The 12969-nt window shown below is 36.1% G+C and overlaps 1 protein-coding gene across 1 annotated transcript; it reads right to left on the reverse strand.

The window, feature by feature from the left end:
- Nucleotides 1-7529: 7529 nt before the first annotated feature.
- Nucleotides 7530-8471, reverse strand: LOC126018437 (olfactory receptor 52B4-like). The gene has a single exon (XM_049780575.1). It carries the CDS (start codon nucleotides 8469-8471, stop codon nucleotides 7530-7532), a length of 942 nt encoding a protein of 313 aa, XP_049636532.1.
- Between the last annotated feature and the right edge of the window lie 4498 nt (nucleotides 8472-12969).

Consider the following 12969-nt stretch of genomic DNA (forward strand, 5'->3'; position numbering starts at 1 on the left):
GTTACAGAGAATGTCGGACTTGATCCGTTGGCCCCCAGATGCACCAACAATATCTTGCGGCATTGTTTCTCTTTTGCATGGGCATATTAAAATGGGAAAATATTACATATGCAAACAAGTTCTTATCTAATAGAGATGGAAACACAAATTTGGTAATGCAGTTAGGCCTTATACCCCGAACATTAGCATAATGATTTGGCTTAGGCCTCAGAAGAATGGGCATTGCCCATACACCCCTGAACAATGGATACCATCTAAGGAAACAATCAAAATTGTCTATAACATTATCAGGATACAAACCTCTACCATGGAAGACCTACCACTGCTCTGACAATGACCTACTCCAAAGAGTGCTCTCAACACCCAGACAACTCAGCAACAACCTGCTTGCAGGGCATATTGCTCTGCATCTAATGGTGTGCTGAAACTAGAGAATGCTCCACATCAGCCTGACTTCAATGAAAGAAATGCATAGAATCCAGAATCTTTAAATATAGGATCCTGATACCAACAAAAGCCAAAGTGTGAAAAAGTTTCACTGGGACCACAGAGAATGATTCGGGTTGGACAGACTGGTATGCCTGGAGCCCAGAGTCGGTTTTATGCCAATAAACCTGTGGTGAGGCCTTCTTGTAATCAGGCCAAAAATTTCCCCCCAGTTTTCCCCAAATTTACTGGGCCTATGCAAATAATGTCGATTGCCATGGTTACACCTTTACTATTGTATTTTTTTTCAACACTTATTTTTTAAGAAAAAAAACAGTTCACTGAATTAAAAACAAATAACTATAGTAGAATGCCTGTCTTGAATGCAGGCAGGGGATGGGAAGGGAGGAGGGGGAATGTTACACTGATGAAGAGGCATGTTCTGTTTGTGACTGTAACCAAACTACAATCATCTTTGTAATCATGGTGCTTAAATAAAAAAAAAATGGAAAAAAAAAGAAAGGGAATTCCCTTGGCCTAAGAGATATAGGGTTTCTCCGCCCTTAAAGTATATTGTCATGGGAATAACTACAGGTTCCATACATGTTCATTTACTCTCCCCTAGGTCCTTTAGTGGTGTACGGAAACCTTTTGCTCGATCATGGAGATAAAATCAGACCTTTGTACCTAGAGATCTTGGTATCTTCACAGGTCCAAGGATGGAGCCTAGGATGGAGTCTTTATGGTTCTAGAAGTTCTATTACATCACTGTCATTTTAATAAGTCTTCTGTAGTTGGTGGTCTTGGCTTATTGCACTGATCCTAGGACAAAGTCTAGGATAGAGTCTTTCATTATGTTTCCAGAAGACCTGCTCAGTTGCAGTTGTCTCAGTCAAACCTCTAGAATTAGACATCTTGGTTGTTGTACAGATTGTAGACCAAAGCTTAGACTAGGGTCTTTTTTATTGGTCCCAGGATAAGTTCTGCCCAGTCATGTTTGTCACAGTCAGTCTTCTGTAGATAGCGATCTTGGCTTTTGCATAGATCAAAGGATGACAAGTATTCTGATTTCATCTTATTGTAAGAGGGTGAGATAAGTCAACCTGTTCTTAGATCAAGTTGTTGCCATTTCCTCATTGTCAGGATGTCATATCAAAACTGGTGTATGTTGGTGTCAGAGCAGTATTAAGAATATCCCAGAGCAAGTTTGGTTCCTGGAGCTGTTGTGGAGAACTGTGTTGGTTTTATGCCTGGGATCTAGGGTTTGGGGTTGGATGGTCACTGTCTAATCATCTAGAGTCTAAGTTGGGTACACATGACATATGTTCAAGGTGGAAGGTACCCCTGTATTGTAAAAATGTATGAGTTCTTATTCCTAGCAGATAAGAGCTTGTTTCTGTATGTAAAATTTCCCCCTTTTTAGTATGCCTTTGCAAGAAGAAATGGTGCTATATTATATTGCTGGTGCATTTGGGGGTGGGAGTGTCAGGCTCCATTATCTCTGTGCCCTGGTTTTGACCTGAGGTATTATTCCAGGCAAGATTTTTTTCTTGTACGTTTTTGAACCAAGCAGAACCAAAAGAGGTGAAGTTAAGAATGAGAAGAAAACAGAAACAAGACAAAAAATATAGAATATTCATATACTCACATATATATATATATATATATATATATAAAGAAAAAATAGTTTAAAAAAGTAATTAAGGGAACAAAGTAATTTAGAAGATTAACCTACATTTGAGGATAAACAGGTTAAGAGGTAATATTATATGGGTCTTAAACTTATAAAGGAAATATAGGTTTACCCATTGTCTTTTGAGATATTCTGTGGGGGTTGGAATCCAGGGCGCATTTTCATCACACACCCTGGTCTTGTTGAGTTTGAGAAATGATTTATGGCAGAAAGGGCATGGGTAAAGTTCTTGCACTGGGGATCCTTCTGGAGCTGAGTCCAGTATCAGGCAACAGTCCACAGTTGGGGGGGGGTGAGAAGGAGGGCAACAGCATGAGTCAGCAGGGGTGTAGGTTATAGTTTCATGCTGTGGGTTGAGATGTCGGGCTGAGTAGGTGTCCATTCGCTTGGGAGCTGGGTGATGGCTTATTGGGGCAGGAGGTTGGTCTTGATACCTAATGGTTTAAGAACTGAGGGTAAAGAGTGTTAATAAGGTGGGATATGGGATAGGAAATGGGGGTGAAGGGATAGTAGAATTTCTAAAGGGGAGGAGGAGGAATAGTATATAGGAAGGGCTAAAGGCATGGATTGTTTAACATTTAGGTTTGGCTCTCATAGAGGAGTCCTCTCTTTATGTACTCATGTCCACATAAAGACATATATTAGTGATCAATTCTTGAGATGTTCTTAGAGGTCTGACCCTAATAGGATGGGTTTGAGCTCTTAAGGACTAGCTGAATTAAGATATATAATTATCTTCGGTATAGCTTAAGAAAAAGAGGAAGGAAGAGCAAAAGATAAGAGAGAACAGAAACATAGGTAAATATAGTAAAAGTAAAGTAAAAAATTAATAAATCAAATAAAAGAGATTGGGTCAGTGCATCGGAGTTGGGAGGTTTTCCCAGTTTCTGAGTATTTCGTCAGTGATGGGGTTGGGCCTTGCTAAATGAAGGTTTCATGGTTAGATAATGGCTGTAGTAGTTTAGGATACACATAGGTTTCACATCTCGAGTACTAAACAATGTGTTAATGAGGCCTACCTATGTAGGTGGCTACCCTGTGTAGAATACGTCCACTGCATCTTATGAAGATACAAAGAAGTTTTATCACTGAAATGCCCATAAACAACAAACCCAAAGCAAATATTAGATTCAATGTAAAAAATGGATAATCTTTTCCTAATACAAGGCACAATGCAAGAATATTACTTTTACCACTTTTATTCTATTATGTTTTGGGGGATTCTTGCTACAGCAAACACACACAAAAAATACAATTTATACAAATTGGAAAAGAAGAAATTCAGCTAATATTATTTACAGATGATCTAATAATATGCCTATAAAACCCTAAGGACACCACAAAACACTTCCTTAGAACAATAAACCAATATTGCAAGTTAGTAGACTACAAAATAAACACACAAGGTCTGTGACAATTCTGTATGCAAATAATTAAATGGAAGAAAAAGAAATAAAATTAGACAATCCCTTTCAAAATAGTGTCCCCAAACCTCAAATACTTGAGAATCAATTAACAAAGAGACGAAAAACTTACATAGTGATAATTCTGCCACTTAGTGAGAATTCTGAGAAATACAAGAGAAACTCTTTAAGTCTATCTAAATTTTCTTTGAGAAAATATAAAGGAGTCTCAGGATATTCCTTTAGCAATGTTTATTTTTAAAAACATATGAATATTAGCTACATTGCCTTCTGTTTACTGGCATCTCTAACCATGAGGACAAGGACAATCCCTTCTTCATTTCCTGTTTCATGCTTGTGCTTGTAATTAGGGGGTATCAGGTAAAATAAAGTGAGTCAGAAGGAAAAGACAAATACTAGATGATCTTTTTCATATTGGAGTATAAGGACAAAAGCAAGGCACTAAACATCAGAAACAAAAGAGTTAGAACAAAACTCCTGATACTGCCAATAGAACAGAGACAAAGGAGGCTGCAAAAGCAAGGAGGAGAAGGGGTTTCGGGAGAGTTGTTGATACTGGTTGTGTGGGACATGAAAGTCTATTGTAAGAATAAGACAATAAAGAAAAAGAAGGTTTAAAGTTATATGCTTATATAAAACTATGTATATGGAAAAACATGCTTTAACTGACATTAAAACCAAAAATATATAAACACAAAATCTGCTTCTCTACAGTCTCTACCAAAGAAAACCACCTTAAAACTTTTGAAAAGTATTTCAAAATACTGGGCTGGACAGATAGTACACTGGGTAGGGAGTTTTTATTGTACACGAATGACCTGAGTTTGATCTCTGGAATCTCATATTGTCCTCTTATAATTCCAGATAATAATCACTGGAAAACCAAAAGACTTGTGTGCATTTATATTCATACATAAAATTACATATACATACATATTTTTCTGCCATCCTGGTGATTCTCGGGGGCTTAATTCTGGCTCTGGGTTATTCCTGGTTGGACTCCATAGACTATATGTGTGCTGGGATTGAGTTTGGATCAGATATGGACAAGGCAAGAGTTCTACCCACTGTACCACTGTACCATCTCTCTGATCCAAAAATAATATTTTCTTTCGGAGGTGGCTGGCAAATCCTGCAGTTTGCAGGGCTTACTGAGGTCTCAGGGCTCAACTATGAAGGGACTTACAGAACCATATGTGGTGCCAGGGATTAAACCTAAATCAGTCATATGCAAGGTAAATGCCCTTCCTACTATACTATTTCTCTGCCCCTCCTAATTTTGGGGAGGCACATCCAGTGACGCTCAGGGGTTACTCCTGGCTATGCACTCAGAAATCGCTCCTGGCTTGGGGGACCATTGCCAGGGGATCGAATGGCGGTCCGTCCTAGGCTAGTAAGCGCAAGGCGGACACCTTAGGGCCTGTGTCATGGCTCAGGCCCTCTGCCCCTCCTAATTTTGATTAAATGATTATCATGAATAGAATACATTAAATTGTTTAAAGTCATAACAAAATAAATTTTTAGGAGTTATGTTTAGAATATCACAGAGAAACTAATTGAGAATTGTAAAAACTGTAAAAACAAATGCTTTCCAATATGTGAACAAAGATTATCTTAACAAAGTAAAAAAAAAGTGTGCTGGTGGAATGCCATCTAGTCCAGCCTTTATAAAAAAATATGTAGATTCCTGAAAAAAACTGCAAATTGAGCTCCCAAATGATTCAGCTATACCACTTCTAGGGATATATCCTAGAGACACAAAAAACACAATACAAAAATGCCTTCTGCACACCTATATTCATTGCAGCACTATTCACAATATCAAGAATCTGGAATCAGCCCAGATGCCCTACCCAGATGAGTAGTTAAAGAAACTGCTACATTTATACAATGGAATACTAAATGGCAGTCAGAAAAATGAAGTCATGAAAATTTCCTATACATGATGGATATGGAAACTATTATGCTGAGTGAAATAAGTCAGAGGGAGAGAGATAGACACAGAATAGTCTCACTCATCTATGAATTTTAGGAAAAAAAATAAAAGACATTATTGTAATAGTACCAGAGACAATAGAGATGAAGGCTGAAAGGACTGGCCTACGATATGAAGCTTACTATAAAAGGTGGTGAGCTCAGAGAAATAACTACACTGACAACTATCATGACAGTGGTAGTGAGTGAGAGGAAATAGAATGCCTGTCTTGAATACAGGCAGAAATAGAAGGAGGGAGATGGGGGGCATTGGTGATGGGAATGTTGCACTGCTGAAAGGGAGGTGTTCTTTGTTTTTTTTTTTTAATAACTGAAAGCTAACTATAAACATGTTTGTAATCATGATGTTTAAATGAAGATATTAATAAAAACTTATTTAACAAAATGTTCTTCATGACACCTCTCAAGACATAGACAGAACTTGTTGTACAGAGATTCATTCTGATGATTACTCATAAGAAATAAAAAAATAAGAGTATGTCATAATTAGGAAAATTTGAGGAGTTAATGATATGTTGTGTCTGATTTTCTATTTATTTTGAAAGTGATATGGAAAGTGTTCCATTAAAGAAGGTTCAATCGGTTTATTAAGGACTTTAAATATGACTGGAGAGATAGTACAGGGGTCAGTCACATGCCTGACACTGGCCGGCTAGGCTCATTTTCTGAGTAATCAGGTATAGCCTCAAGGCATCTCTAGTTATAGAGCTTTATTCTATCACCTTGAATATGGCCTCGAATATTCCTTGAGGAGATTATTGAAAAATAGATCCTGACTTGGAGGAGTTTGTATTCTTTGACATTGTCTCTGCATATTCCTACCTACCACCTTCAGAATTACATTAGTATTTTCCCATTACAGGAGTGATCAATCTTAATCCCTACAGCTATGACAAGGGTTGTTCTAAAAAAAAAAAAAAGAAAACACAGTATTTAGGGGTTGGGTTTGGGCAATGATGAATTATGGGCGCATTGGTGGTGGATGAAATTACTGTTAAAATAATATGAAGCTTACCACAAAGAGTGGTGAGTGCAGTTAGAGAAATAACTACACTAACAACTATCATAACAATGGTAGTGAGTGAGAGATGTAGAATACCTGTCTTGAATACAGGCAAGGGGTGGGAGAGGAGGGAGAAGGGGGCATTGGTGGTGGAAATGTTGCACTGGGAAGGGGGAGCGTTCTTTTTATGACTGAACCCAACTACAATCATGTTTGTAATCATGTTGCTTAAATAAAGATCCTATAAAATATTATATGTTTAAAACTCAACTATTGATAACTTTGTAAACTATAATTCTTTAATTAAATAAAAATTTAAAGAATTATGACTTGTGAAAAAATAAAACCCCATACTATTTAATGACATTTCTTATTACATAAACAATTTTATAGGATAAAAATTATAATAGAACTAGTTTCAAAATCTAGGAATTTCTGATTCCATAAAGGTCATTTAATAGGATAAGGGACAGCTAGAAACAGAAATTACATATGATTTTTTCCTGAGTTATCTCAAGATGTCATAAAATTAAAGAAATTCAGTGAGAAGGATCCAGAGAGATAATATAGAGGGTTGCATTGAATTCAACCTTCATTGGAGCCTCCTTTGTTTCTCTGACCACTGCCAGGGTGAATTCTGAGTGAAAAATTGGGAGTAAGCCCTATGAAGCATTGAACCCCAAACAAAACAACATATAAGGAAGTTTAGTGAGAATAACTGAGGCAATTTCCAGACCAGATCACTATTCTTACTTCATGGATTTTTGTTGCTTTAAAGATTTCTTACTTCTCCGAGACTAAATGTGACTGCTCTCTCAGATTGTTTTGCTAACAAAAGAGTAAATTCTGTGACCTCCCTGGTAAAGTTGCTTCAAGAATAACACACTGATCTCTGTCCTATTTTACCAAATCCCTTCCACCTACCATTATCAGAGAATTCTTGACAGAGAGCTTGAGATTCTGAAAACAACTTTTTATGCCAAAGTGATCACTTCTTTATGAGGAACATTTGAACAATCTGCTCTTGAATTTGCTTGGTCTTGATGCCATAAATGATGGGATTCAGCATAGGAGGAGCCAAAATGCAGACATTAGCCAATAAGATGTGAGTATGAGGTGGAATGTTGCGTCCAAACCGCTGAGTAAGTGTTGTAAAAATGCCGGGCCCATAGAAGAGGATGATGATGCAGACATGGGAACCACACGTGTTTAAAGCTTTGTGGCGAGCATCTTGGGAAGGGATGCGGAAAACAGCATGGAGAATCAATACATAAGAAACAAAAATTAGCAGGACATCTAGAACCACTGTTGACATAAGGACAGAAAACCCATACCAAATATTTACACGAATGTCATTACAAGCATATTTGGCCAATCCAATGTGTACACAATAGGTGTGTGGAATGACATTATTTTGGCAAAAAGTTAACCTTTTCAAAAGATATATTATGGGAAAAATTGTACCATAACTTCTCAGAAAGATGATCACACCAACTTTCCCAATCAGTGCATGTGTCAGAATTGTGGTGTATCTCAGTGGGTAGCAGATGGCAATGTAGCGGTCAAAGGCCATTACCAGCAAGATTCCTGACTCTGAAATGAAGGTGGAATGGATGAAGAAGAGCTGAGTGATGCAGCGATTGAGGGAGATCTTCCTAGCATTAAACCAGAAGATGGCCAAAGCTTGTGGTACTGTGCATGTGGAGATAACAATGTCTGCTCCTGCCAGCATGCAGAGAAAAAGGTACATGGGCTCATGTAGAGTGCGTCTAGAGAGGATAACGAAGATGAGCAGACTGTTCCCAAGCAAGGCAATGACATAGGATATGAAGAAGGGAATAGAAATCCATATGTGTTGATCCTCAAGCCCTGGGATGCCCAGCATATGGAAGATACTGTGACTAACACCAGTTTGGTTTAAGGTAATCATACCTGGAATAGATGTAATGGGATTCACTGCTATTTACAAGCAGAAAAAAACACATTCTTGTTTAAATAAAATTCTAAGAGAGCAGTATTATTTTATTAATGAAGATACTAGGAGCTTTTGGCATATATCATTCTCTCAGTTTTTGAATATGAAAGTACCAGGAAATGCACAAAAAGAAAAGACACACTATGTATCTTAGTAGTGATGATCAATTGCACTTGTTTTTAACTTGATAACTAAACTCATTGTACATGTTCTACATTCAGAGGACTATGAATACACAGGAGAAATTATTGTTCATGTCTAGGTCTGCTAGAACAAGATGGTACTTAAGTTGCCTTTGCAATGTTATAAAATGCAACTTTATAAAATGAAAGGAAGGGAAGTATCATAAGGAAAAGCCATACTCAGACCAGTGTATGTTTATATATAATCACTAGAATAGGGTAGTAGATGCATATTACATGTAAAGGATATTTTCTTGATTTTTGAGAGGTCCTTGATCACAACCACAAACTTTGACACTATTCTTTATACAGGATAACTAATTTAAATAAATTAATTTAGAATATTTATTTCTAGGGTTTATTGCTTAAGAATTGACTGAAGAGATTAATCAATAAACTAAATATTTATTTCTGTTATCAGAATAGACTACACATGAAGAGGATATATATAGAAATTAAACCAATAATTATTGGGTGTTGCCTTATCTATAATAATGTAGTATTTACATTTCATGTGGTCTGTGAATATTTTTTAAGGCAAGTAGAAATGCTGCAAGAATTGGATTTTATCATTTGACACATAAATAAGATGAGATCAGAATATGTATTATTTGTTAAATTTGAAAGCCAATAATTGGGTAGAAGTTTAAGTTAGAAATTTCTCTGCATTCAGTGCGTTTGTTTTTGCTTATTTGTAAAGATAATAAATCTTTCAAAAGGTAGCATAAATGGAGCTTGCCTGAAATGAGACATTCTTTGGACTACACTCAGAAATTTAAGTGTGATTCTGCAATATTTGGCATTTGGAAGATTCTTCTGGTAGTAAAAAATGACTACTTTCTTGTGCTCTTTCATTCATTGTCTAGCTTCCTCCTTCTGAATGCATATTTTGAGCAGTGACTGAGTCTCCTTTAGCTTAAGTTTCAGAGAATAGTGGATTTGCAGGCAGACAGATTTAGTGGAATGTTCTATGTATGTGCTCTTACAGAGCATTGCTCTTCTGAGATAAAATCCACTTCCAATCCATTTCCTTAATAATTCAGACAAGGATCCAGATAAAAAACCCTGTACTGGTATTTCTGGGGTTATTATATAAAATAATATCTTAAAATATTTAATCTAGTGACTTAGATATATTTATGCTCATTAGCAGTATTTTTGGTATTCCAGTGCCCCTTCTTAGTGTCCTTAGTTTTATTTGTCTGGGGGTAGAAAATTGCCTCTTAGTTTTCACATCACCTGCAGTATCTTTGCTGCCTTCTCAAAATAGGTGACCACAGTTTCCTGTCATTGAAAGGTTTCCTTATGTGCTTTATCTAGAGAAATCTGTAATGTCAGTTAATGTGTATTTTTAAATTTTGTTATCTGATTTTTTGGAGGGGTGGGGAGTTTAATAATATCCTAACAGCCCATAATTTTCACCTTCCTTCCAAGATTTCATGCACCACATCAGCTTTAACTAATAGAATTCATGTTTCTGGTTTCTACACTTCTCTGTCCACAGATGCCATTCATCTTGTAACCTCTGACATGAGGGAACATAGCACCAGCCCAGTCCTTGCTTTGAAAGTGTAACCATTCTAACAACAAATGTCTCATTTACTTACCAGCCTTTACTGAATGTTCAGGAACACACAGACATGTGGTCCATAGTAGTATTCAGCTTGTAAAGGACAAAGAGTTGGGTTATTTATATTCTTTTGTGAGATCCCTTAAGAGAAGCACTGACATAGGAATCTAGGGACCAAAGTCTCTAAGAGCCCCACTCTCTTCTCAGATGGGTGGGGTTTCCTTTCCCTTTTCCTATTTCTGTTTTTGAGTAGCTTGATGACACAAATGATGATATAGAAGGTTTATTCTTACTTTTTTATTGTTCAATTTTTTTTTGCCATACTCCTGGCTCTGCATTCAGAAATCACTCCAGATAGGCTTGGGGGCCTGTATGGGATGCTGAGGATCCAAACCATGTAGGTGACATGCAAGACAAATACCCTACCTGCTGTGCTATTATTACAGTCCCTATTCTTGCTTTTATGAAAAATATTCATAATATTTTTCCATAGAGGCTGAGCAAGATGACAAGTCCACCAACAATGAATGAGAGTGCTTCTTCTTTCTTTCTTTCTTTCTTTCTTTTCTCTTTCTTTCTTTCTTTCTTTCTTTTTGTCTTTCTTTCTTTCTTTCTTTCTCATTTTCTTTCTTTCTTTCTTTCTTTCTTCTTTCTCTTCTTTCTTCTTTCTTTCTTTCTTTCTTTCTTTCTTTCTTTCTTTCTTTCTTTCTTTCTTTCTTTCTTTCTTTCTTTCTTTTTTTTTTTTTTTGGTTTTTGGGCCACACCCGGTAACGCTCAGGGGTTACTCCTTGGCTATGTGCTCAGAAGTCGCTCCTGGCTTGGGGGGACCATATGGGACGCCGGGGGATCGAACCGCGGTCCGTCTCCTAGGCTAGCGCAGATAAGGCAGGCACCTTACCTCCAGCGCCACCGCCCGGCCCTTTCTTTCTTTCTTTCTTTCTTTCTTTCTTTCTTTCTTCTTTCTTTCTTTCTTTCTTTCTTTCTTTTTCTTTCTTTCTTTCTTTCTTTCTTTCTTTCTTTCTTTCTTTCTTTCTTTCTTTCTTTCTTTCTTTCTTTCTTTCTTTCTTTCTTTCTTTCTTTCTTTCTTTCTTTCTTTCTTTCTTTCTTTCTTCTTTCTTTCTTTCTTTCTTCTTTCTTTCTTTCTTTTTCTTTCTTTCTTCCTTTCTTTCTTTCTTTCTTTCTTTCTTTCTTTCTTTCTTTCTTCTTCTTTTCTTTCTTTCTTTCTTTCTTTCTTTCTTTCTTTCTTTCTTTCTTTCTTTCTTTCTTTCTTTCTTTCTTCTCTCTCTCTCTCTTTCTTTCTTTCTTTCTTTTTTTCTTTCTTTTTCTCTTTCTTTCTTTCTTTTTCTTTCTTTCTTTCTTTCTTTCTTTCTTTCTTTCTTTCTCTTTCTTTCTTTCTTTCTTTCTTTTCTTTCTTTCTTTCTTTCTTCTTTCTTTCTTTCTTTCTTTCTTTCTTTCTTTCTTTCTTCTTTCTTTCTTCTTTCTTTTCTTTCTTTCTTTCTTTCTTTCTTTCTTTCTTTCTTTCTTCTTTCTTTCTTTCTTTCTTCTTTCTTTCTTTTCTTTCTTTTTCTTTCTTTTTACCATATCCCTGGTGTTTCTAGTCTATTTGATATGTCATTTTCTTTTGTGTGAGCTATTTCATCACAATTTTGAGTTTTTCTTAATTGCAAAGGACACTTAATTGCAGAGGACACTATTTTTATTCAATTTTTATTTAAGAATCATGATTTATAATACTGTTAATAATGTTTCAGGCATACAATGTTTTAATACTTAAGAGTGTCAGAGTCTTCTTATCAATGTCTCATATTCCCCTCCCACTCAGTTCATGCTACCCTCTTGATAAATAGTTCTGTAGCCTGATTCTCAGGGTAAGATACTATTGGCCATTTAAAAAATTATTTATTTCTTTATATTCCATATATGAGAGACATAATTCTGTATTTGTTTATTTCCTCTGATTAACTTATGTCAGCAGATAATAGAGAGATCTTTAATGACTCAATGCCATTGGTAAAGGAAGCAGAAGCTAACATGAAAAATAAAGTTAATAAAATCAAGAAACTTCTATATGGCAAAAGAAACAATCACTAAAATCAAAAGACATAAAATGGGAGAAAATGTTTACTCAGCACAGATCTGACAAGGGCTAATATCTAATATATAAAAAGCCCTCGAAAAATTAAGAACAACAAAATAAATTCAAACAACTCTGTCAAAAATTAGAAAAATTGTTTTGGGGCTATACCTGGCTATGCTTAGGGGTTATTCTTGACTTTGCATTCAGGTATCATTCTTGGTGGTGCTTGGAAACCAAATTGGGTGCTGGGGATCAAACTGGGTAGGATATGTGCAAAGCAAGTGTCCTAGGTGCTGCTGTCCTATCTCTCCAGTCTTTCCCTGTCTTTTAGGTTTTATTTTATTTGCAGTACAGAAGGTGTGTGTGTGTGTGTGTGTTTGAAGCAAAACTTTTTATTTTTAAAAATTCATATATAAAAGTGTGAGAGGAGAGATAAAGAGAAATACTTATTTAAGACAGAAAACATTCTCCAGAATGGAAAAGCAGATATTTGTTTTTTTTTTTTTTTGTGGGAAGATTATATATAAATTCTCCAAATAGTCTTGGCCTATGGTTCTCTGCATATAAAAGCTAATCTGAATGTTATGCCAGGAAAAGCCTTAAACTCTTATTGATGTCTTTTCA

This window comes from Suncus etruscus, chromosome 9, assembly GCF_024139225.1.
Source record: "Suncus etruscus isolate mSunEtr1 chromosome 9, mSunEtr1.pri.cur, whole genome shotgun sequence".
Classification (NCBI taxonomy): Eukaryota; Metazoa; Chordata; class Mammalia; order Eulipotyphla; family Soricidae; genus Suncus; species Suncus etruscus.

What these genes read in the sequence shown, in the direction of transcription:
- LOC126018437 (XM_049780575.1), bottom strand. Translation starts at nt 8,471, where the DNA reads ATGATTACCTTAAACCAAACTGGTGTTAGTCACAGTATCTTCCATATG.